The 21,498-nt window shown below is 47.7% G+C and overlaps 1 protein-coding gene across 2 annotated transcripts in view; it reads right to left on the reverse strand.

The window, feature by feature from the left end:
• LOC144162812 (serine palmitoyltransferase 1-like) overlaps window positions 1-16,920 on the reverse strand; it is a 30,508-nt gene extending 13,588 nt beyond the window's left edge. Inside the window, exons 1-7 of one of the 2 annotated variants that reach the window (XM_077693477.1) lie at window positions 16,706-16,920; window positions 9,895-10,011; window positions 8,729-8,820; window positions 7,348-7,514; window positions 5,253-5,418; window positions 3,407-3,547; window positions 2,367-2,553 (exon numbers count right to left, since the gene is read on the reverse strand). In XM_077693477.1, coding sequence (XP_077549603.1) covers window positions 2,367-2,553; window positions 3,407-3,547; window positions 5,253-5,418; window positions 7,348-7,514; window positions 8,729-8,820; window positions 9,895-10,011; window positions 16,706-16,753 — 918 coding nt within the window. In that variant the 5' untranslated portion in view covers window positions 16,754-16,920. The remainder of the gene's footprint in view (window positions 1-2,366; window positions 2,554-3,406; window positions 3,548-5,252; window positions 5,419-7,347; window positions 7,515-8,728; window positions 8,821-9,894; window positions 10,012-16,705) is intronic. The other variant, XM_077693478.1, reaches the window with a different exon arrangement.
• Between the last annotated feature and the right edge of the window lie 4,578 nt (window positions 16,921-21,498).

The raw sequence follows: 21,498 nt of genomic DNA on the forward strand, positions 1-21,498 counted from the left end.
ATACACCGTTTCGAGCTTTTCAGTTTGTGCTTTCGCCCGGCGGTAGCACAGAGCACCATACGTGGCGCGTGAGACGAGCACGGCCTGAACTAGAGTCCGGGCTACCTCCGACGTGGCTCCTCCAAATTTGCTTGCGATTCGTTTGATCAGGTTGAGGAGTTTTTTCCATGTAGGCGCCAGTTGTCTTAACCATTCGGTTGCATCTCCCCGCTCCGCGATGGGTATACCGAGGATCCTGATCCAGCCTGCGTCTGGTCGCTTGAGTGGTCTCCCCTCTAGCGAAAAGGATACCTTGGCTCGTTCTTCAGGAGTGCCTCCGATCAGGATATACTGTGTCTTCTCGACTGACAGCTGCATGCCTGTATGTTCGACGTATCGCTCCAGGGCGCAGAGTGCCTCCTGCAGTGCGGCCACAGCCAACGCCGTCTTTTTGTTGTCAGGGGCTTCAGTCCAGATGGTAATATCTGCGTACAGAGTAAAATGCACACCTGGAATTTTAGAGAGTTCTTGGGTGAGCCCACGCATAACCACATTGAAGCGCAAGGGCGAGAGAATCGACCCCTGTGGAACCCCAACGCAGTTCGTGAAGCTGGTTGGTTCTGTATGCCCAGAGCGAATCTAAAAGATTCGATTTGCAAGGAAGCTTCTGATGAAGTTTAACATCCTCTTGCCCGGATACGCCTCATGAAGTTCCCGTAGAAGGGCCTGGGGAGTCACGGAATCAAACGCTTTCTTGAGGTCCGCCGCAACGAGAATGCTAAGATGGGAAAACCGGCGAGAGCTCAGGATTCTCCTTAGAAGAAAGAGGCTATCATGAGTGCAAAGATTTGGGCGGAATCCAGTCTGATTTGGGTGAAAGTATTCTGACACTTCTAGGTAGCGATTGAGCCTGTTTGTGCACATTCGTTCTATGAGTTTGCACAGTGTGGAAGTCAAAGAAATCGGACGTAGATTAGGAGTCTCGGTGGGACGCTTACCCTACTTCGGCATTGGCGCCACTACGGCGTGTTTCATTGAAGGGGGCAGATCACCGCTAATCCAAGTTGCATTGATGTCGTCAAGTAGGGTTTCTTTTTGAGCTGCGGGTAGGTTACGGAGCATTGTTCATGTGACCCCGCCTTTACCTGGGGCACTTTGTATCCGCACCTGTTCTAGGGCGGTGTGAAGTTCGTCGAGGGTGAAGGGGTTTCCAACTCGTTCGTTTCATCGACTGGCTCATTCTCGTATATATCGGGTGATGGAGGTTGTACGGGCTGCGGGAAAAATACCTTCGCTGCCTGTTTTTCAAACTCATTCTGGGAGATCCCTTGAGTGAGGAGCACTGTTTCGACGACACCTTGCGTTTTACGTTTGTCACTGAGGGCGTGAAATGTACTCAAGAGTCTGTGGAGTCCCGTGTCCTTTCCGAAGGACGCACAGTGCTCTTCCCACCGTTGCCGAGTTAACTGTTTCGTGTGCCTTCTAATTTGGGCTGTTTTGTGTCTTTTGCGGAGGAGGTCTTTGTATGCCTTGCCCCCTTGATGGTCATGGACTTGAAGTTGTTCTCGCGTTGCCCATAAGTTGAATAAGTGCTTGTCTGGCGAGGGGGTCTCCACGTCCACAGTGACCGTAGTCGCTGCCGCCTTTGGTGCGTCGAGGATTCGAGTGACGAGGGAGCTCTCGCGAGCCTACTCGACAAGCTCACGGAACTTATTCCAGTCTATGCAAGTCACTTGTCGGCGTTTCTCTTGAACGAGGCAACGAAGTTCCAGCCAAATTGGGTAGTGATCGCTGCTCCAGGGATCGCTATTGCAGCGCCACTGGAAAATCGTATTTTCAGTCACACACGTTAGGGCAGGGGTAGTGTTTCTTTGCCTTGAGTGAAAGGCGATGCGGGTTGGGTAGTCCAAGTCGTTAATGAGGTAAAGGTCGGCTTCATTTGCTTCGTCTTTGAGGTTCTGGCCGCGAACCGTAGTGTTCTTATGCCCCCAGGTGGTGCGCGCAGCATTGAAGTCTCCACCTATTACAATTTCTTCATTTGGAGACAAGGTCCTAATTCTGCTCTTCCACCCAGAGCTGACTCTGCACTGCCGCCCAGTATCAGGGCGGACGTGGATGGAGATAATCACCAACGTGCCCCCCCGCGCAATTCGAGTGCGCACGGCCACCACTTCTATAAATTTGGTACCGAACTCTTTCGTGTCTATTTGACAGTGCCTGACATCATTTCGGACAGACCTTGTTGTAAAAAATAATTCGGCCACGCTTGAATGTTAAACTGTTGCTTAGAACTATACGGGACCAAGATATTTTTACCCGGCTAGACTACTTTGACAGACGACACATACTGCCCAGACTGCACATGGCCATCCCTAAGCGATACTTACAGGCACGTTGAAGTGCTCGCGTACGCCTCGGCCCGTGTGGCCCAACACAGCAAAGGAGCAAGTCTCGTCGATGAAGAGGCGCAGCTGGAACTTCCTGCGTAGGTTCACCAGCTCGGGAAGTGGACAGATGTCGCCTCGGCTGGCGTAGATGCCCTCCACGACCAGGAAGCGGTTCGTTATGCCAGCCCTGTACAAGCGACATTGATTTGATCTGATTGTACGGTTTAACGCGCCGACGCAACGCAGGCGATGAGGGGCGCCGTTGGAGGGCTCGGGAATAATTTCGACCACCTGGAGATCTTTAACGTGCGCCGAAATCTCGTACACACGGGCGTTTTTGCTTTTCGCCTCCACCAGAAAAGCGGCCACCGCGGTCGGGAATCGAACCCGCGACCTCGTGCTCAGCAGCGCAACGCCTTAGCGACTGAGCACCGCGGCGGGTTGTGCAACCGATATTGAAATGTTCCTAATGTGTAAACATTTTTTATAGTCCCGCTTCGTCTGTAGCGAGCCGTTGTAGTTATCTCGTATGCAGTGACTGTACGCCAGCCTATTCTGTCCGTACCATACAAATGTACTACCTTGCATCCGCAAAAATTGCGGAATTAACGGATTCAGGAATTCTAATCGCTAAATAGTCTAGTATAGAGGATAAATAGACTCACAATCCGAAATGAATAACTGAAACAAACACGCAGACACAACTTAATCAATTTAAGCTTCCACCCGAAGCTGTTCAACAAAAAAAATCTCGTCAGCGAAATCGAAAATCCTTATTTGTACAGGAGCAGTAATTTTTGGCCTGTGGTTCTTTGGCCCAGAGGCGAAGAAAACTTTGCAACCAGGTTCTTTGTTAGTTAATTACCGAACGGAAAAGCAATAATTTCAAAACAAAATCTTCGGACAGAGTTCACGCCTTCCCTATCAAAGCCCTTCCTTCGAGTCCTGATTTAGTAGAACTGCAGACACAACAGGATGATTTCAAATTCCGAAAGGTTCCTTACAAGAGGGACTACCCGTTAATCTGTTCGCGTGCTCACTTCTTGGGATCGGCGATGTCGCGGGCTTGCTGCTCCAGCAGTAACCGCTGGAGGTCTTGGACATCATTGTGACGGAAGTAGTAGATTTTGCTTCCCGATGCCAGTAGCCCCATATGGATGGCGTAGTTGACGTCTTCGTCCCTGAAGTGACAGCCAGGAAAACGGGGCCCCTTCAATGCTTAACTACAGTAAGAACTGCTCAGGGGCCGCCTATGACGCTAACGTGCAGTGAAAGCACCCGGACATACCAGGCGGTCGTGGACAGTCACGGACAAATGACACAAAAATACGAAGCAAAACAAGCAAAAATGAAAAATACTGTTCTTAGAGGTATAATAATGTCGCTGTTGTGGTATATTTAGAAGACAAATTTTACCAACTTTGTTTTTTTAACTAAGCCCGGTGTCTTTTTGAGTTGTAGGAAAGGAATTCGCGCTATCTCTATGTTCTGGTTCATATTGCCCTGTATGCGTTTCATTTGTCTAGGATTGTATATTTTGGGCTGCCTGTTTTCAATTAATGCATACGACGACAATACTTATGAATGTATTAGGGCCTCCAAGCGGCCTGAAAATGGCTCTTCACAGGCACTAGTCACACAGGACGCTAAGTCTTAACGTGCTATTTCAAAAGCTGCATTGTAATTTTAGTCAAAGCATGGCACGTATAGGTAAAGTGTCATCAATTGCAAACAATATTACGCCGATTTATTTTTTGTGTGATGACTTCATTCTATGCTTCCTCCATCATTTGTTATTTTAGCTCTGTAAGGGTGTAACCAGAATCTGTGGCAGTGCCCTTATACAATGCCAGTTTACAAAAATGACACCAGAGCTACAAACCTCAGCACAACACTGGCCTAGTGACACTCGTTCCCTACGATAACGCAAAAAGCAATAGACAATAGCGATGAACGCAAAAGACTTCACTTGGGTTGAAAACGTGGTAGCAGTGGCAAGTAGCAGGGATAATTTGAAGACTGAATCAAATATAATGTACGTGCCATCGCACAGAATTACATAGGATTGAACTGTTTCAGTGAAAAGGCACTACATAGTAGCGTGGAAAACCAGATTTTGCCTTTAGGTTTGCAAATTGTCTTTTGAGCCCTTGGAAAGAAAAAAATGAAGGAAGCTCACGCTGATACGTTACGCTTGAGGGTTGCTAAGCTGTACGCAACCTTCGTGACAATTCCGACGGTTTAGGTCCCCGATTGAAGCCAAATTGCTTCGTTTCGCAGCTGCAATGACCTTTAGTCCATGTTGTGTTAACGGCGTGGGAAAAGCAAATCGAAGAAGAAGAATGAAGGAACGGAACGAGCACACTTAAATTAGGCGTCCGCAAATGCGACGTGCCCCCTATCCTGGGTTGTGTCTCGAGCAGGTCGCGTGATTCCTCTCCCCACAGCAACAACCGAGTTAATAAGCCGTTTGACTCTCGCGTACCAACTGACGGTATTTGCGGTAAGGGTAAGACGACTGGCTCCGTTGATCTACCAGACACAGGTTCGATTCTGCCAGTGCCCATGATTTCTTTTCTTGATACTGTTATACTGAGTTTCGTGAAACGCCGGAATCAACAAATTGCTAAAGGGTTTAACGGCCAACAGATTCAGAGACACGACTACTTATGTGTGTTACAGGTGTTATAAGCGATGACTCCAATGGGAGCAGCGAACTTAAATTCTTTAAGGCGAAATTAGTGAACTACTTTGAAACAATTTTAAAATTGCTGTAAACTTTAACCGAAACATTATCTTTAAACGAAGCTCTCGTACCCCAGTGAACGGAGAGCGCGTAAAAACAGCTTGGTTGCCAGTAGTAAAGCAAAAGAGTACGGTGCTCACGCAAAGCAGATGTCGCCCGGCTTAGCGTAGGAAGGGATGACACTCGGGATGGTGGAGAATCCGAACGAGTAAAGGCACGCCTCTTCCACTCCCGTGAACGAGTAAAGGCACGCCTCTTCCACGCCCATCAACTCTGCAAGCCGTCTTTCCAACTCCAGGTGGACGCCTGTAATGTAACCCAAGCGCACAGTGACACAATTGTTTGGTTCTGGAGTGTAATTCCCACTTCAAGCTTTACAACGACAATAAATTGAAGGATAGAAATGGCAACTGAACTTTCCTCAGGAAAGGTTTCGAGTGCACAAATGCGAGAGAGAACGGCCAAGCAAAGCAAGTAGTCATACAAATGAGTAGTCTTAGCAATATTACCGTGTATATTACCGCATATATGAAGCTGTGCTGTTGGTGGTCGGGGCCGGTGGCGTCACTTTGAAATGAAAATATCTATCGGCTCCCAAGGGCGTTTTATGGTACGAGTACCTCCTCTGGTGCGGTGGTACCTGCTCATTCATGGTATGTTTGTTGGTGCATACATCCGCATGCAAGCATATTATGGCGCATACCAAGGTGCGTTTACAGTACACCTTGCTTATGAATGCATCAATGTGGGCTTGTTGGTTACATAAACTGCGAAACAAGAGCTTTACTCGTGTGTGATCTGCCTTTTTTCCAGTTGTTACTGCGGTGTTTTTAAATTTTTCACCTTGTGCCTTCTTGTAGCATGCTTGTGCATGGTGCAATGCATGTTTCGACTACTGGGGTTTTAAAGAAGTTTTTTGTTGCTTTTTAATGAATGTAACACTGAACCAGTTGCACTGCATTTTGTTTCGATTACATTTTTGTGTAAGCGCTGCGTAAGCCCCAGTGTATAGACACTTGTGGCCACATATTTCGCTGCCACTCAAAGCGCTGGCGTGTTCACGAAGTGCCAGCCACTCATTCGTAACAAGAACATGTATATTCTACCTTCACTTGGCGAGAGATTGTGTTCATAAAAGGATTTCAATTTTTCAGCCTGGATGTTGTACGCTTTCGCAATGAACACTTTTTCTCTCTACGATCGCAGACCACGCCTGCAGCCGTGCAGAAAGCAAGCGCTCCCTTTCCAGTGTTGTTTTTCTCCCATACACCCTTGGTCTGTGTTCCTCCAGCCTGTGTATTTGAATTTGCAGATTGTAGTGTAAGGAAAGACTGCAAAGAATTGGGAATTTTTTTTCCGCCTCCTGTATTTCGTAAAAGCTCGGTAACCTTGTTGCTAGAGAGCGGTGGTGATTCAACCGCTTAGTCCGTGGGTTTTAGGTTTCATTACAAGGTCTAGCAATCACGTTTTAGTGTCCTAAAATTTGCTAAAAAACTGAAAATAGGTTTGGTATGGGTAAAGGCATTGGCCCAAGCTTTACTATCTCTATGTGGCCACTGCTCTAGGCTGGAATAAAATATGTGGCTCACGCAAAAACACCATTGAAAAGTACTCTCCGTCGCAAAACGTTACAAAACTAACGATACTAATTCTGTAACGACAGTGTCGTAACCCGAAATAGATATCCAGGTATTAACATCTTTTAGCGGGTAATGAACTAGGCTTAAGGGAAATTTGTGGTTCACGCACAAACGTCTTTAAATAAATACTCATATCGCAAAACACCAGTAAACAAACAACAAGAATTCTTCATAGTTGAAGAAAGTGGTGATCGTAACCAAAGGTTTATTTAAAAAGGTAAAAAAGACGTTTCGGTTTCCATACGGAAGCCTTGTTCATGAGCGGCGCAGTGAACACCGCTCAGTGAAGAAGGCTTTCGTATGGAAGCCGAAACGTCTTTTCACCTTTGTAAATAAACCTTTGGTCGGTCGGCGATCACCGGTTTCTTCAAATATGAACCTTTTACCCGACCAGACGAGATTTCGCCAAACCTTAGTTTTCAACAGGAATTTCTCAACGACAAATTAGTAGCCCGAAATAGATATCGAGTTAGCAGTCTTCCCATCATGTTACTCCTTTCGATTTAAGGCCGATTACTGACTCATTGGAGGGCTCTTTGGTTAAATGAACGATCGGGCGTTGTTCCGACGCCCAATTTAATGGCGATCTACTCACCGACAACGCCGAAGAATTGGCGAGGGCCGCACGATCCGACAGCGTATCGTCGGTGGCCTCGGATTGCTGCCTTTTCAGCACCTTCGAGCTCAGCTATGCCCAAATAGTTGGGGCTGGCCAGGTTAAGGAAGGAGTGTCCGTCAACCACCACCTGCTCGCCCACCTCGCTGTGGGGGCAAATATTATAGAGAAAACGAAACCCTGCACTATTATGTCACCGTGAAATTGTAAGAGAGTTGGAGTAGAAGTTTGGGTACCTATTAGAAATGTTTAGATTGAACTTTTTGTTTTTAAACACGCAGAAGTACTGGAAATAAAGTCTGTGAATGGAGCAGGGTTGTACAAGTGCGGAATAAAAAATTCTTCGGTTCTCTTAAGTTGGCTTGCGGGCTCGGAAGTTGAAAGTCACTTATTAGAGATTTCTTTATTTCTGTATTTATTTTCGTGTCCTTCGCTTTCGCTTCTTTGTCTTTGGAACACATTACATCAGCAAGCGTTCTTACTACTACATCGTGGTTGCACGCCTTTCTTCGCTTTTGTTTCTTTCCATAAGTGGTTCTTGGCAAGTTGCCCTTGTTAGCCCTACATTTACGTGATTAGCGGAAGCGTGATCTGTGGCTCCAACAAACTGCTACTTTTTCGGTTACCATGCGAAAATTTATTTTGTAGCACGCAGTACACGTCTCTAAAACACGTTTCTGAGCCGAATGCCACAGCCTTTTTTCTAGGCTCACCTTCAGTCAGCCAGATTCACCTAGCAGTGGTGCCTTAGGGACTCTGTACTTGTCTGGCATGGCGGAAACCCTTGGTTCCGAAGAATACCACTTAGCACAAAATTTGTCTATTTCTTTTTGACTCAATTACTTACTTTGTTAATAGGAGGCTCCACAGAAAATATACTGTCATTTTAAGATTTCATTGAGATATTTATCTGTTGAGCAGTCCGCTATTGTGCGTTCCATGGGACGGCTATTTCGTGTACACTCCTTCGGTTGCGGACGCCAGGATTTTGTACAGAATTGTTAACTGATGATTTCCATTCAAGGAAGTTGACATAAAATTGCATTAGTATGACTGAAATTTCCCAATGAATAAAAATTTAGGAAAAGTCTCGTGCGTACTCTGCATGCAGTTGTAGAATTGCAGACTAAGCGAGTATTTATTTTAAATTCACCATTTTAAATAGCTACCTTCGAAAATTATGTGTCCAACGAAAAACTGAGTGGGCGATTTAACTCGAACGGATTCCGTAGATATGGCGAAAAAATTCAAGTGTACAAAACAGGTACAGCTGCTATGGTTGAGCTCAAGCATATTTTTCCTAAGGTGGTACGATGCAGAAACCGTCCAGAGAATACAGGCACTGATGGACGTTGCTTACGTGCTGATGATTCCTGGGTTCACCACATAATCGCTAGGAGGGGTGGGCGAGGCCAGGGGCTCTAGCGTCAAGTTTGCAATCAGCTCTTTTTCCTGTAAGACAATGCAACTGATGACACCTCAACAACAGCCTTCTGTGCACCCGAATCGACGACAACGTTGCCGCATTCGTGCTAAACGGAAAGGTAAAGCCCCAAAAATAAGCTTTCGTTTGAACAGTAAGACCCCTTTAATTGGTTCAACGGCACTTTTTTTACACCAAAAGGAAATTTTCATGCCTAGAAGTTGAAAAAAAAAAACGGAAAATCGTTTCCCTAATGTAATGAAAGGGGGCGCTGATTGGTTATTCTTGGTTATTCTTGGATATCTTGTTTCTTGTTGACGATTGTTAATTTAGCAATCACTTCCGGTACAACGGATGGACGTTGAGCTTGGAGCGTTTTATGTATTTTTTTAGCTTGAAAAGAACTTCGCTGAGCATCGTCATCGGTCGATGTACTATCCGGCCAATTCTCGGAAGGGAAGATATTCAGAGATATTTATTGGGATACGAAAAACGCGATACAGTACACAAATACGACGAGATAAAGCCACGTAAGACGGAACCAAAATATATGTACTTTATTATCCTCTTCATGATACCGTAATCTGCGCCTCGTCTTTAAGTAAGCCGGTCAAGATATACGATATAGCTTGAATGACGTCCCTCAAGCCCGAAAACAATGCTCTGACCGGAAAAAAAAAGAAATATGTTCAGCAGCGGCTACATTATTTTATGGACGTAAAGCTCTGATAGTTGCAACTGGCACTTGGTAAACCCCAAATTTACGTACCGGGTGTGCTTGTTCACAACGTTACCAAAAATGTCATATTGAAAATAGCTGAAAAATGTGTTGCACGGTCACTTGACCTAATCCAAGTGCGGGATACGCTTGATGTCTGCGTTCTTCGGACATTTGAGATTTCGAGAATCGTAAAAATTGATGCAGGGTGTCTTGACCTCGGTGCGCCTGTTTACCCCACTTTCAAAGTATTAGGGATTTCGTAAAAAGAAAAAAAAAGCGTTTCAGGGTCTCTTGAATGATTTCAGAGGCGAAATTTTGCGTCTATAAAACCACGAGTCAGCGAAGTGCATCATTGCGTGTGTTAAATTGAGTATGTGCATACCTTCTCGGTAAGTTCCGACTTTTGAGCACTGGCCTGGGGACTCTTGCGGAAAAGCAACCAGACGGCCGAGGCCAACAGAAACAGAAGCACCTGGAAGGCTAGGTGATACGCAGGAACCTGAAAAATAAGAAAAACGTTGCGGTACTCTGCGACACCGAGAATTGCGAAACGTCGACATGTAATCTGCATCTGACGAAGACGAAAAGGCACGCAACATTCATAGTTCCTTGTGGATGCGGTCATGACTGCATTTTCGATTAGGCCGCGGTATAGACACTTGGCGCTGATGCTTGCCTCGGAAGCAATAGCACCATTTCCCACACCCTGGTGGTTCGGGCCGTCATTTCTGTTCGGAAAGATGCCGTGCTCATCGCGGCCTCTGTTGGTAACAGTCCATTTACGTCAGCGTCAGCCCCACGCCCGAGATACCAACAGCCGTGATTATCGCGAGTCAAGCCACGGGTGCCCACACAAAGAAAGCAGGCAGGGTAACGTCATGATAACAAAAGACTAGACGAACTGAAAGTGGTGCAGATGAAGAGATGTTAGTCGGTGATAATGTAGCTGACAAACCAGGTGATATTGTAGCTGACAAACCGAAACAGTTTCATCTATATAATCCTGGCACATTGAGGAATTCAAATGAATAGATTAAAATACAAGTGCGGCGGGGGGTAATCAAAAATATGTAATATAAATTTGAATGCGTCAGCATTTTTTGCCACTACCCCAGCGCAGAATCTGTAATGCCTGGCATTTGCACAATAACGCATCATGGGAGATGGGAGTTAACGCGTTTAGTCAGAATAGCTAGTGTAAATGTAGACCATTTATTGAACGAAATTAGGAAGACAGGAAAAAAAGGATGAAAATGAACTTGCTCTATCGAAGTGTACCTCATTCACAAAAATCACGTGAATATAAAACAACGTTATAAAAACCCGCAAATGAAACCCTAACTACACAAAAAATTGTTAAAACGCACCAAACGCTAAGCGGCTTGAATTTGCACAAAAGGGCGTAATTAGCGAAGTTAACACATTTGTCGTATAATGTCGTAAAAGTACGTCAGTTGTATAAAAAAAACTGAAAATATCAATAGAGCTAGAAATGAACTGATGAAACAAAAAAAAAACATTTCTCCGAACTTACCTGTTTATTGATTCAAAAATAACAAACCAGAAAAATCAAACAGAAGCACGAAAATGATCCCAAGAGCACCAATCTGGGTGCCATTAAAACCCTCAAGATGAATAGAAGCGGCGTAGGAATACATTCGCAAAGTGTGAGATGGAAAAGGGTTCCTAGCCTGCACATTCACAGCAGACGTACAACACTATAAATTTGCGAACCCAACACGCGATTTTTTAGATGCGAAGCAGCTTACGGTGGCGCCTGTTCCCTCCGCCGTTGTGTCGGCGTCCACACCCCAACTGCGCATGCCTGGCCAGGCTTTGCTGAAAGGCTGTCGGCAGTGGCTTGGGCTAAAACACAGCGACAATGGCTGTTAACGTTCCTTTCGTTTTCGTTGGGTAATCTTGGCCAATCTTGGCTAATCTTGGCCAATCTTGGCTAATCTCGCTATGTGGGTATCCTTCTACAAACGCGCGCAGGGGATGCTGGGCGGTCGTCGCGAGGCACGCACACACGAGCTCTAGGCATTTTTTGGTTTTGTTAACACCCGGGCCGCCGCCGCGAGGCCCGCGCTCACGTGCGCATGCTCGGCAATGGGTATTTTCAAGCACTAGGGCCCTATTCTCAACTGCACAAATTGCCGGCAATTCGCCATTTTTCAGCAATTTGCCGGAAGTTTTTAAATGCGAATGCATTTCTTAGTCGGGGGTTGTGCGTTGGCCGGCGTGCGCCTAGCAACAGCTGTGGCGCGTGGCGCGCCTAGCAACCGGAGCAGGTGGTAGCTCGGGCGGGAGTAGCGGAGGGCAAGAGGAGAGGAGGAGCGCGCTTGGCATGTGAGGGCGCTCGCATCGCGGAGCTCGGCGGAGAGAGCTCGCGCGCTTAAATGCGAATGCATTTCTTAGTCGGGGGTTGTCGTGCGTTGGCCGGCGTGCGCCTAGCAACAGCTGTGATGCGCCTAGCAACCGGAGCAGGTGGTAGCTCGGGCGGGAGTAGCGGAGGGCAAGGGGAGAGGAGGAGCGCGCTCGGCGAGTGAGGGCGCTCGCATCGCGGAGCTCGGGCGGAGTAGCGGAGAGTGAGTCGATAGGAGGAGCGCGCTCGGGCTTGTGAGGGCGCTCGCATCGCGGAGCTCGGCGGAGAGAGCTCGCGCGCGGGGCGGGCGTGTTGCGCGGGTCTCTCTCTCCTCTCCGCGTACCATCTCTCCGCTCGCTGCGCTCGGAAAAATATATATAAATGCACTGGAGCGCGCGCCTCTCTCCGTGACTGCTTGCCGCAGCGCACTCATCGGTGCACCCAATGCATTCGCATTTCCGCATGATCCCCTTCGGGGAGGTGGGGGGAGTTTTTTTATTGGCTTTCAATTTTGGTCACGTGCTTCCGGTTGACAAAGTTTTTGTGTGTGCTGTCGTCATTTTGACGTTTTATGGCGTTTACGGGCACCAGTTTTAAAGTTCGCCTTATTTCTCTTTACTGAAAGTACATAATTCTTGGCCGGCAATGAAAAATCCGACTGAAAGCACCAGACATGACAACGCAGGCCTGGTTTTGCTATTCAAACACAATAATGCCTGTAATACATGCCCTGTCTGTGATTGGCTGAGAAGGCATGACGTAATTTAAACAGTTGGCGGGAACAATTACGTCATGCATTGGCAACTTCAGCCTGCGTAAAAGTGACGTATTGCTACGTAAAAACTTGAAAATGGCGGCTGTTTTTGTCGCAAAATACAAGCAAAGTAGGCCAAAACATTGCCCCAGCTTTCGGCACGGCGAAATGTCCGCCAATTTGCAGCCGGCGCAGTTTCGCATGAGCGCTGTTTAAAGCATGCTTCCTACTGAAATATATTATAGTTTTAACTGGTTCCAAGTCAGCCGTCTTGCAGCATATAAATAACGCACAGTATTTTGCTTTTTTGTTTGGAAATAAAATAAAACAAATTCCCCGCATTTCCCAGAGGGGAAGAATGTGAAAGTGCGAATGCACGAGTTGAATTTGCGCGGTTCGGTAATGTTCGCGAAAGAGAGATCACACACACACACACACAACTACAAAGAAAGAAAGATGCATTTATTCACAGACACCTATTTGTGTTGTCGTTGTACTTGGTTGCTAGAGCGGATCTCAGCTTTGAAATTTCGTGTCAGTACTCCTTTAAGCGGGTGCATTAGCCCTTCTCACGCACGATTCTTGGCCAATCCCCCACCTGGGTATGTGCCATGTCAGCGGCCAGGCAGCGCGCGCCCATCTCCCCCCGTTGCCAAGGAAGACGAGGAGATTCCTGGCCAATCCCCCACGTGGGTATGTGCCATGTCAGCGGCCAGGCAGCGCGCGCCCATCTCCCCCCGTTGCCAAGGAAGACGAGGAGCGCGCGCACCCGCAGCTGTTGCTATGCGGACGGCGGCGGACGCTTCAGGCTTGCCTAAGAAGTGCATTCGCACTTAAAATTATTTGTTTGGCGTAACCGCAACATAAGAAGTCTGTACAAGCTTCTCCATGACAAAGAGAACCCAATGCATGGCATTTGTCCATACTCGTCCTAGTAAGCTGTTGGGTCACATGATCGAACTCAAGAGAAACATAAAGAAAAGTGACCATTTGGTTCATTACAGCGCTGATTGAAGTCGAGCTTGACGAATGAGTGAATCGGCGACATCAATGCGCTCTAATGTGTCATAGAAGCGATGGTCGCGGCCGTCTTCTTCTGTGATCACGCCATAAACTTGTAACATAGCAGCAGACGGTGGCGTGGCGGCGGTGGCGACAGGGAAGGTGATAACGCAACAAAGCTTGCATTGAAGCAGAGAGCCCAGCTATCTTACTAAAAGCTATTGAAAGAGAAAAATAGATACGAAAAAAATGGGGGTTGTTGTTTAGCTCACAATCCCCCTTGATTGATTGATTGTGGGGTTTAACGCGCCGACGCAACGCAGGCGATGAGGCGCGCCGTAGTGGAGGGCTCCGGATTAATTTTGACCACCTGGGGATCTTTATCGTGCGCCGAAATCTCGTACACACGGGCGTTTTTGCTTTTCGCCTCCATCAGAAAAGCGGCCGCCGCGGCCGGGAATCGAACCCGCGACCTCGTGCTCAGCAGCGCAACGCCTTAGCCACTGAGCCACCGCGGCGGGTTCACAATCCCCCTTTCGCGCGCTTTTGGATCAACGTTACTCGATCGCTTTGTGGTGTTGACGCCAAATTTGACCTCCTGAAATGTGGTTTTGTTGTCAGCCTCAGCTACCGTCTTAATTTTTATAGTACATGCCAAATGTTTTTATATCTTGCACAGCATTTTATACCTTGGTAGCGATCTTTATGAGTGACTTGTCAAATTACACTGCATGTCGTCATAGTTATAGATGCAGCACGTCACTGACTGCTTACGTCGTGGTTACTCAAAAAAACATGGTCGAATTGGCGGCAATTTGTGCAGTCGAGAATAGGTCCCCTGAAGCGAAAAATGGCGATGCGGTAAACAGTTTAGCTGCTAGAACAGCCTTCGGGATGCGAAGTAAAGTTTGAAATCCACCTAAATGCAGCCATACGGCTACAAAGAAAAGCTTTACAGCTGTCTCACAAACTTTGTGAAACTCTGTGGAGGTGGATGACCGGCGAAGATTTCTTTACAGACGATCGCAGATGTGACGCAGTATTCTTAACAGAGGTGCGAACTAATTCATTGGGAACTAACTAGGAATTGGATATATTGCTGGAAGCCGGCACTAAGTTTAGCCGCTAGGGACATTTTTCCGACACTCTCTTCTGATTGACTTTTAGGCTTACTTCATTTTGACCGGTATTTCTGCCTGTGCCAGGCGCACAATTAGCCGTTGCTAGTGTGGCGCTGTTCGATGCGGAGTACTTACCTAAGAACCGCACAATGTCCGTCCGCGTCCGTGTGCATAACATTAACAGTCGCACAAAATCACACAGGCACCGGCAGGATTCGAGCCTGCGTCTGGTAGACCAGACAGAGTTAGTGTCAGTCGTCTTACCCATTGGGCTACGACCGCGAGATAGTACCCGAGAGTCAAACGGCATACTCCCTCGCCTGTAACGGTACGTAGTACCTTAGGACCTCCCAATGTCCGTCCACGTCTATCCGTGCGCACACCACCATCAAGCGAAATTCGATTTGAGCCGCGAGTCGCAGTTTCATTTAGGGAATAATCAAAGTGCAACTCACGGCTCAAATCGAATTACGGTCGGGACGTAAATCGGGTGTCACTCGGGGCGCAACTTAGATGCCATTTCGAGTCCCCGTACTCCGCTCCCTCGCCATCATTCGCGGAGTGGATATGCTGCAATTTTTTGGTAATGCCTCTGGCTACTGCTCGCGAAGTTGCACGTTCGAACTCACGTCCTCCGATATTTTGTTTTTGTTATTTTTAGCATTGTTCTTTGTGATTTTCTTCGCCTTGTTCACTGAGTTTATTTATTCAGCAACTCGATTCTTTTCTGGCATACTGTCTTTATTATTTATTTGAGAACTGCCTATATGCCGTGGGTTAGGCTATAGGTTAGGTTAGGTGGGGTTAGGACCTTTTTTTAATGGTAGGGTTGGGTTAGGTTAGATAGCATTTGTTAAGTTAGATGTTTGCTTGAAATACAGATGCGATTAGAGCATGCACAAGAAAAAATTGCAACTGCGTGGGGGTTACTAAAATATCGACTGCCGGCAAAAAAACATTCCAGCAGCATGGTCGCATATGCAGTCGCGACAAGCCCAGCGGTGGCGCAAAATATCTTGTTTGTTATTTTTTGAACGCATTTATCACTAAATGCAACACAGCCGGTACATTATCTGGAACAGATAAATTGCCGACTGCAGGAGCAACATTTGGGAAAGGCAAAAGACCGGCTGCCACCACAATACCCACACCCAGCTAACTTAATTGTGACAAGTCAATCCAATTCGGCGTAATGATAGCGCTGTCTTAAGTTAGTGCACGATTTTATATAATTGTTTTTGATAAAACAAGAGTTCCATATGTTTTTGCCAATAAATTTTTGCTAAAGTTTGTTCAGTCGCTATGATTTCTTGCCCGGGCAGAAAACAAGTCGAAGAACGCGAAACATATAAAGCTTTCCACAGAAACTTGTTGCGCCATCACTTCGGCCAATTCGCACCGTGTGTACTTCACGCACAACGTTCATGTTTCTGCGCAGGGCTTGGCTGGTTACTGCCGACAAACGGATAGCCCGCAGAATTTATTGCATTGTTCAAAAACCATATAACAATATCAATTATTGCGCGAACAGCGTGAACGATGGGTTGACGACAATTCTTCTTTTTAACATCAGAAACGAACCTTTCATTTGATTTTGCGTGACAGGCTTAATATTAAAAATCCACGAACAGGGCGGGGAAACTTAAAAGATTGGACGAATTGTGGTACCCACCACCAAGAACAAAAACTCTTCCAACTCAGCGAAATAAGAACAAGTCAAGCACGGCAAGCACGCTCGAGCGTCGTAAACAAGCATCTCGCCCTCTGCGCGCGTAGTTTAAACCGAACGCCGTTGCGTCCAGTTGGCTTTCCGCGATTTATACTCCGCGCCAGCTACTTCGGAAAAACCACAAGGTAGACGAGCGAGCTGTGACCCGACCAGACTTGTTGTCGATTGCAAGACCGACGACGATACGACAGAAGCAATGACTTAACCTACAGCCAAGCTTACCTGGAGGAACGCTTCGAACATTTCATACAGCTCCCACGGTAATTCCATCACGACCACCTTTGTGTTGGTTCAATGGCTCGGTTTTCTTGGAAGAAGTTTCTAGCCGCCCGATGAGATGGGTTGAAGCGCAGCAGTTCAAACGGCACACTTTGTGCGAGAGCAACAGAATGCCACTTATTGTTAACTTTGGAACACTCAAACGCCGCGCTTGGTTAGCGACGGGGACACATCTAAGTGGTCGGCCGTTGAGCGGAGGGTGAGGGAAAAAATGTGCGGTTGAAAATGCTTACGTAATGTGTCAAGGGTGACGTACGTGACAGATGAGTGTAGGTAAAGCGTGTGAAAAAGGGAAGATATGAAAACTGGTCGCCAAACAAATCGCTCACTTTGACTTTGCCACAGAGATAACCGTCCACCAGCGTGACGATCGATTGTTGTCCAAATTAATGCGCGAGTCGATTTAGGCACTACCATATCGGTTTAGAAAAATGCGCAGGTACTTTGTGTTAACGTAAGAATTGAAGGTGGGCATGAAGAAACAATCAAAGTTTATGCGTTTTGAAAGAACTAACCGTTGTTAACTTACTCAGCTTCATTCCGGCAAAGAAATGCGCCTTGTAACCAAAAAACCACTGAGACGCATGGGCACGAGTGACGTAATATGCGCCAACACTAAAGGCAAAGTCTTTGGTTTGTTGGAACCTGCAAGTTCGCATTCAATATATTAGATAAAACCTAACGAGAGGTACCAATAATCGCCCAGGTATGTGTCATTCTTCCTTCATCGTGTCATTGCACTGGAGAGTGCCCCTAGATAACATACAGAGTACCGCCACTGAGGCACGGAAGGGAGAAACGGTGGCCATTTTGGTGTTTATCAGTGTTGATTGACTGCCGCTTCTGCGGTGCCAACGCTACCTTTGACGATGTCATTTGTAAACAACACTGCCGAAGACGCAGCAACACGTCATCTTCAGACACACTTCTGCGACTGAAATGCTGCGACGTGCGTTATCTTTGATTCACGTTCGGAGACTACCTGCAGTTGGCCGACAGAAAAAGCATAACCAATAAGATGGCGATGCCCAAGAACTATCGCAGAATAAACAATTGTCACCTGGGGCCCTATTCTCGACTGCACAAATTGCCGGCAATTCTGGCAATTAGCCGGAAGTCGTTTCTGATTCTTTCAATTTTGGTCACGTGCTTCCGGTTGACAAAGCGGTTGTGTGTGCTGTCGTAATTTTGACGTTTGATGTCGTTTACGGACACGAGTTCAAAAGTTTGCCTTATTTCTCGTTACTAAAGGCGCATAAGTCTTGGCCAGCATTGAAAAACCTGACTAAATGCAGCGGACATGACAACGTAAGCCTCTCTATGCTATTCAACAACAATACTGGTTGTAATACACACCCCTCTGTGATTGGCTGAGAAGGCGCGACGTTATTTAAACTGTTGGCGGGAACGATTACGTAATGCGTTGGCAACTTCAGCCTGCGTAAAAGTGACGCAATTGTACGTAACAGCTTGAAAATGGCGGCTGTTTTTGTCGCAAAATAGAAGCAAAATAGGGCAAAAAATTGCCCCGGCTTACGCCGCCGCAATATGTGCGGCAATTTGCAGCAGGCGCAGTTTCGCATGCGCGCTGTTAAAAGCATGTTTCCTACCGAAACAAATTATAGTTTCAACTGTTTCCAAGTCAGCGATCAGGGAGCGTACAAATAACGTGCCGTAGTTTGCTTTCATGTTTGGCAATAAAATAAAAATTATTTGTTTGGCGCGCAACCGTGCCGTAGTTTGCTTTCATGTTTGGCAATAAAATAAAAATTATTTGTTTGGCGCGCAACCGCAACATAAGAGGGCAGTACAAGCCTCTCCATGACAAAGAGAACCCAGTGCATGTCATTTGCCCATACTCGTCCTAGTAAGCTGTTGGGTCACATGATCGAACTCAAGAGAAAAACAACAAAGAAAAGTGACTATTTGGTTCATTACAGCACTGATTGAAGTCGAGCTTGACGAATGAGTGAACCGGCGACACCGGTGCGCTCCGCGGTTATCAGGCGTAGCGCTTCGCTGCTCTTATGTGTAGTAGAAGCGATGGTCACGGCCGTCTTTTTCTGTGATCACGCCATAAACTTGTAACGTAGCAGCAGACGATGGCGTGGCGGCGGTGGCGGCAGGGAAGATGATAACGCAACAAAGCTTGCATTGAAGCAGACAGCCGAGCTATGTTACTAAAAGCGATTAAAGAACTAAATAGATACGGTAAAAAATTTTGTGATGTTCTTTAGCTCGACATCCGCCTTTCGCTCGCTTTTGAATCAACGTTACTCGATCGCCTTGTGATGTTGACGCCAAATTTGACCTCCAGAAATGTGTTTTAAGTGCAATGCACTTTATAAGCGACCCTAAACCTTCCACCGCCGGCGGCGGCGGCGGCGGCGGCGTCTGCAGTCCTCCTCTTCCCTAGCAACGGCGCGGAGCGGAGAGGAGCGTCCCTAGCAACGGCGCATGACGTCACTCACCCATGTGACGCCACGCCTCACCGCTCCTCGCGGTGCGGTGGTGTGCGCCGCGCGCATCCCTCTCCCTCCCCCGCGCCGTGACGTCACGCACCCCACCTCCTCTCCCGGCAGCTGCCGTGTGCCGCTGCGCGCGTCCCTCCCCCTTCGCTCGCTCCTCCTCTCTCCTCGCTGGCTGCAGCTCCGCGCGCACCCCTCTCTCTCGCGCGCCCGCCGCTCGGCGCGGCGTACCCCCCTATATATGCAGCGATAAACCGCCAGACCTCCGTGGGTCGGCTCGCGCGCGCTCTCTCGCTACAGTCTCCTGCTCGCTCTGCTCCAGTTTAGACCGTTCGCTGGCTGGGCGCCTCTCAAGGCGATGTCAGAATTTCTACGCCGTGTACTCTCGGCGCAAGAAATGCATTCGCACTTCCTCACGATTCCCTTCGGGGAGGTGGGGGCAATTTTTTTCTTGTCAGCCTCAGCTACCGTCTTAATGTTTATAGTACATGCCAAGTGTTTTTATATCTTTCTTGCGCAATATTTGATACCTTGGTTGCGAATTTTATGAGTGACTCGTCAAATTACACTGCATGTCGTCATAGCTATAGGTGCAGCACGTCATTGATTGCTTACGTCGTGCTTACGCAAAAAAAAAACATGGACGAATGGCCGGCAATTAGTGCAGTCCACAATTGGGCCCCTGGTGCGAACTGGCCAATGATCATGGCGGCGGCATGGATCAATAAGAGAAAAGAGTGCGGATACTATGTAACGTTATCTAGTGACCCTAGCGGTTTCGAAGGTTGGCGGCTTCTAATAACGCAATCAAGATTCTTCTATTTCATAGAGCAATCGCAAGAAAGTGGCTTGGGAGCCGCCCCTGCTTTATCTCTTTTTTCGTTTATATCGATTATTTTTTGAACTTCACCGTCAACTTCTTATCATTGTTATCGATACAAAGTAGGCTTTTTGATGAACTCAACTTGTATTTTGCCTTCATGACCCTCTCAAGGCGGCAGCCGGCGTGGGATGCAGTAAACAGACTCCTTATTTATCTTGTTTCCCGTTCTTTTTTCCACATTTGCGTTCGCCCTCAAAATATCTTCTCTCTCTTCGGGCGTGACTATTTTACCAGCAACTAGTATATTTACGTTCACAACAATTCGCTTTGTCATCGACTGTTTTCCACTTTATTAATACAGCTTAATTAGCTCGGTTGCTTGTATGCCCGCTATTTCGTCTGTGGTTTTCTCTTTTCTTCTGCGGTGTACCGGTGTGGACGGGCACCACCCGCTTAGCTCTGCCTCTGGTGCAAGTCAAGCCGCGCAGGTGGGAGGAGTGGAGGTGGATCAGCGCGGGGCAATCCGCCTTTTACTGGGCCTTCCGGGCACATCTCCGGTGGCGGCGACGTACGTGGAGGCAGGCTCCTGGCCTATCCTAACGCGGGCCTTTAGCTCCGCCACATCCCCCGTCCGCAGGGCAAACCGGACGGCGCGGCGCTCCTCCAGCGCTACCGCAGCCGGCTCAACTCTCGGAGGGGCATGCTGCTCAGTACCTTCGAGAGCCACATCGCGTTGCCGCAGCGACCCCGCATGGAGCCACAACCCCCGGCCACGGGGCCACGCTCTACGCGTCCCTACGAAACTGCTGGGGGTCCGTAGCAAGAGGTCAACTCCATCAGAGGCCATCCACCAAGAAGTGACTACCCTACTGCAGGACGACGCTGCCGGACTTCTGCAGGTGTACGCGAATGGCTGTGTGCAACAGTCGATGGGTACAGCTGGAGCCGCCAGCATGGCCCCGGAACTCGGCACCAGCAAGGTGCGCAGCCTGCCCTACCCGGCCTCATCCGCCGACGTCTACCTGGCTGGAGTCTATTCGACCGCTGATCTTCTTCTATGACAGTGGACCCAGGTCCTGAGGGCCGTCATCCTGACTGACTTCTGGTCTGTGCTCCTTCGTCTGCGCGCCACAGACCAGCCACCCATCTTCGGGGGGTAATGAAACTTTGAAAGACGCCAGATAGAGCGACACCACACCCTTGTGAGGAACAAACAACGACTAAATTTATTTCGATAGTGCTGCTGCCTACACAGCGAGCTCGAGGCGGATATACAGTGTTGCCAGATGGCTAGACGAAAGAAGTCGAAGTTGGGGGTTTCTACATACTCCCCCCGGAATGAGCTTCAGATCATTCTAAGGTACATTCTATAGGATACAATAGCTGAATCGGTCTTCTGAGGATGGTTCCACTTGGTCGACGCACCATACACGCTCTAACACGTC

The sequence above is a fragment of the Haemaphysalis longicornis genome, unplaced genomic scaffold (genome assembly GCF_048455015.1).
Source record: "Haemaphysalis longicornis isolate Haplotype H1 unplaced genomic scaffold, Haemaphysalis longicornis Haplotype H1 scaffold_12, whole genome shotgun sequence".
Taxonomy (NCBI): domain Eukaryota; kingdom Metazoa; phylum Arthropoda; class Arachnida; order Ixodida; family Ixodidae; genus Haemaphysalis; species Haemaphysalis longicornis.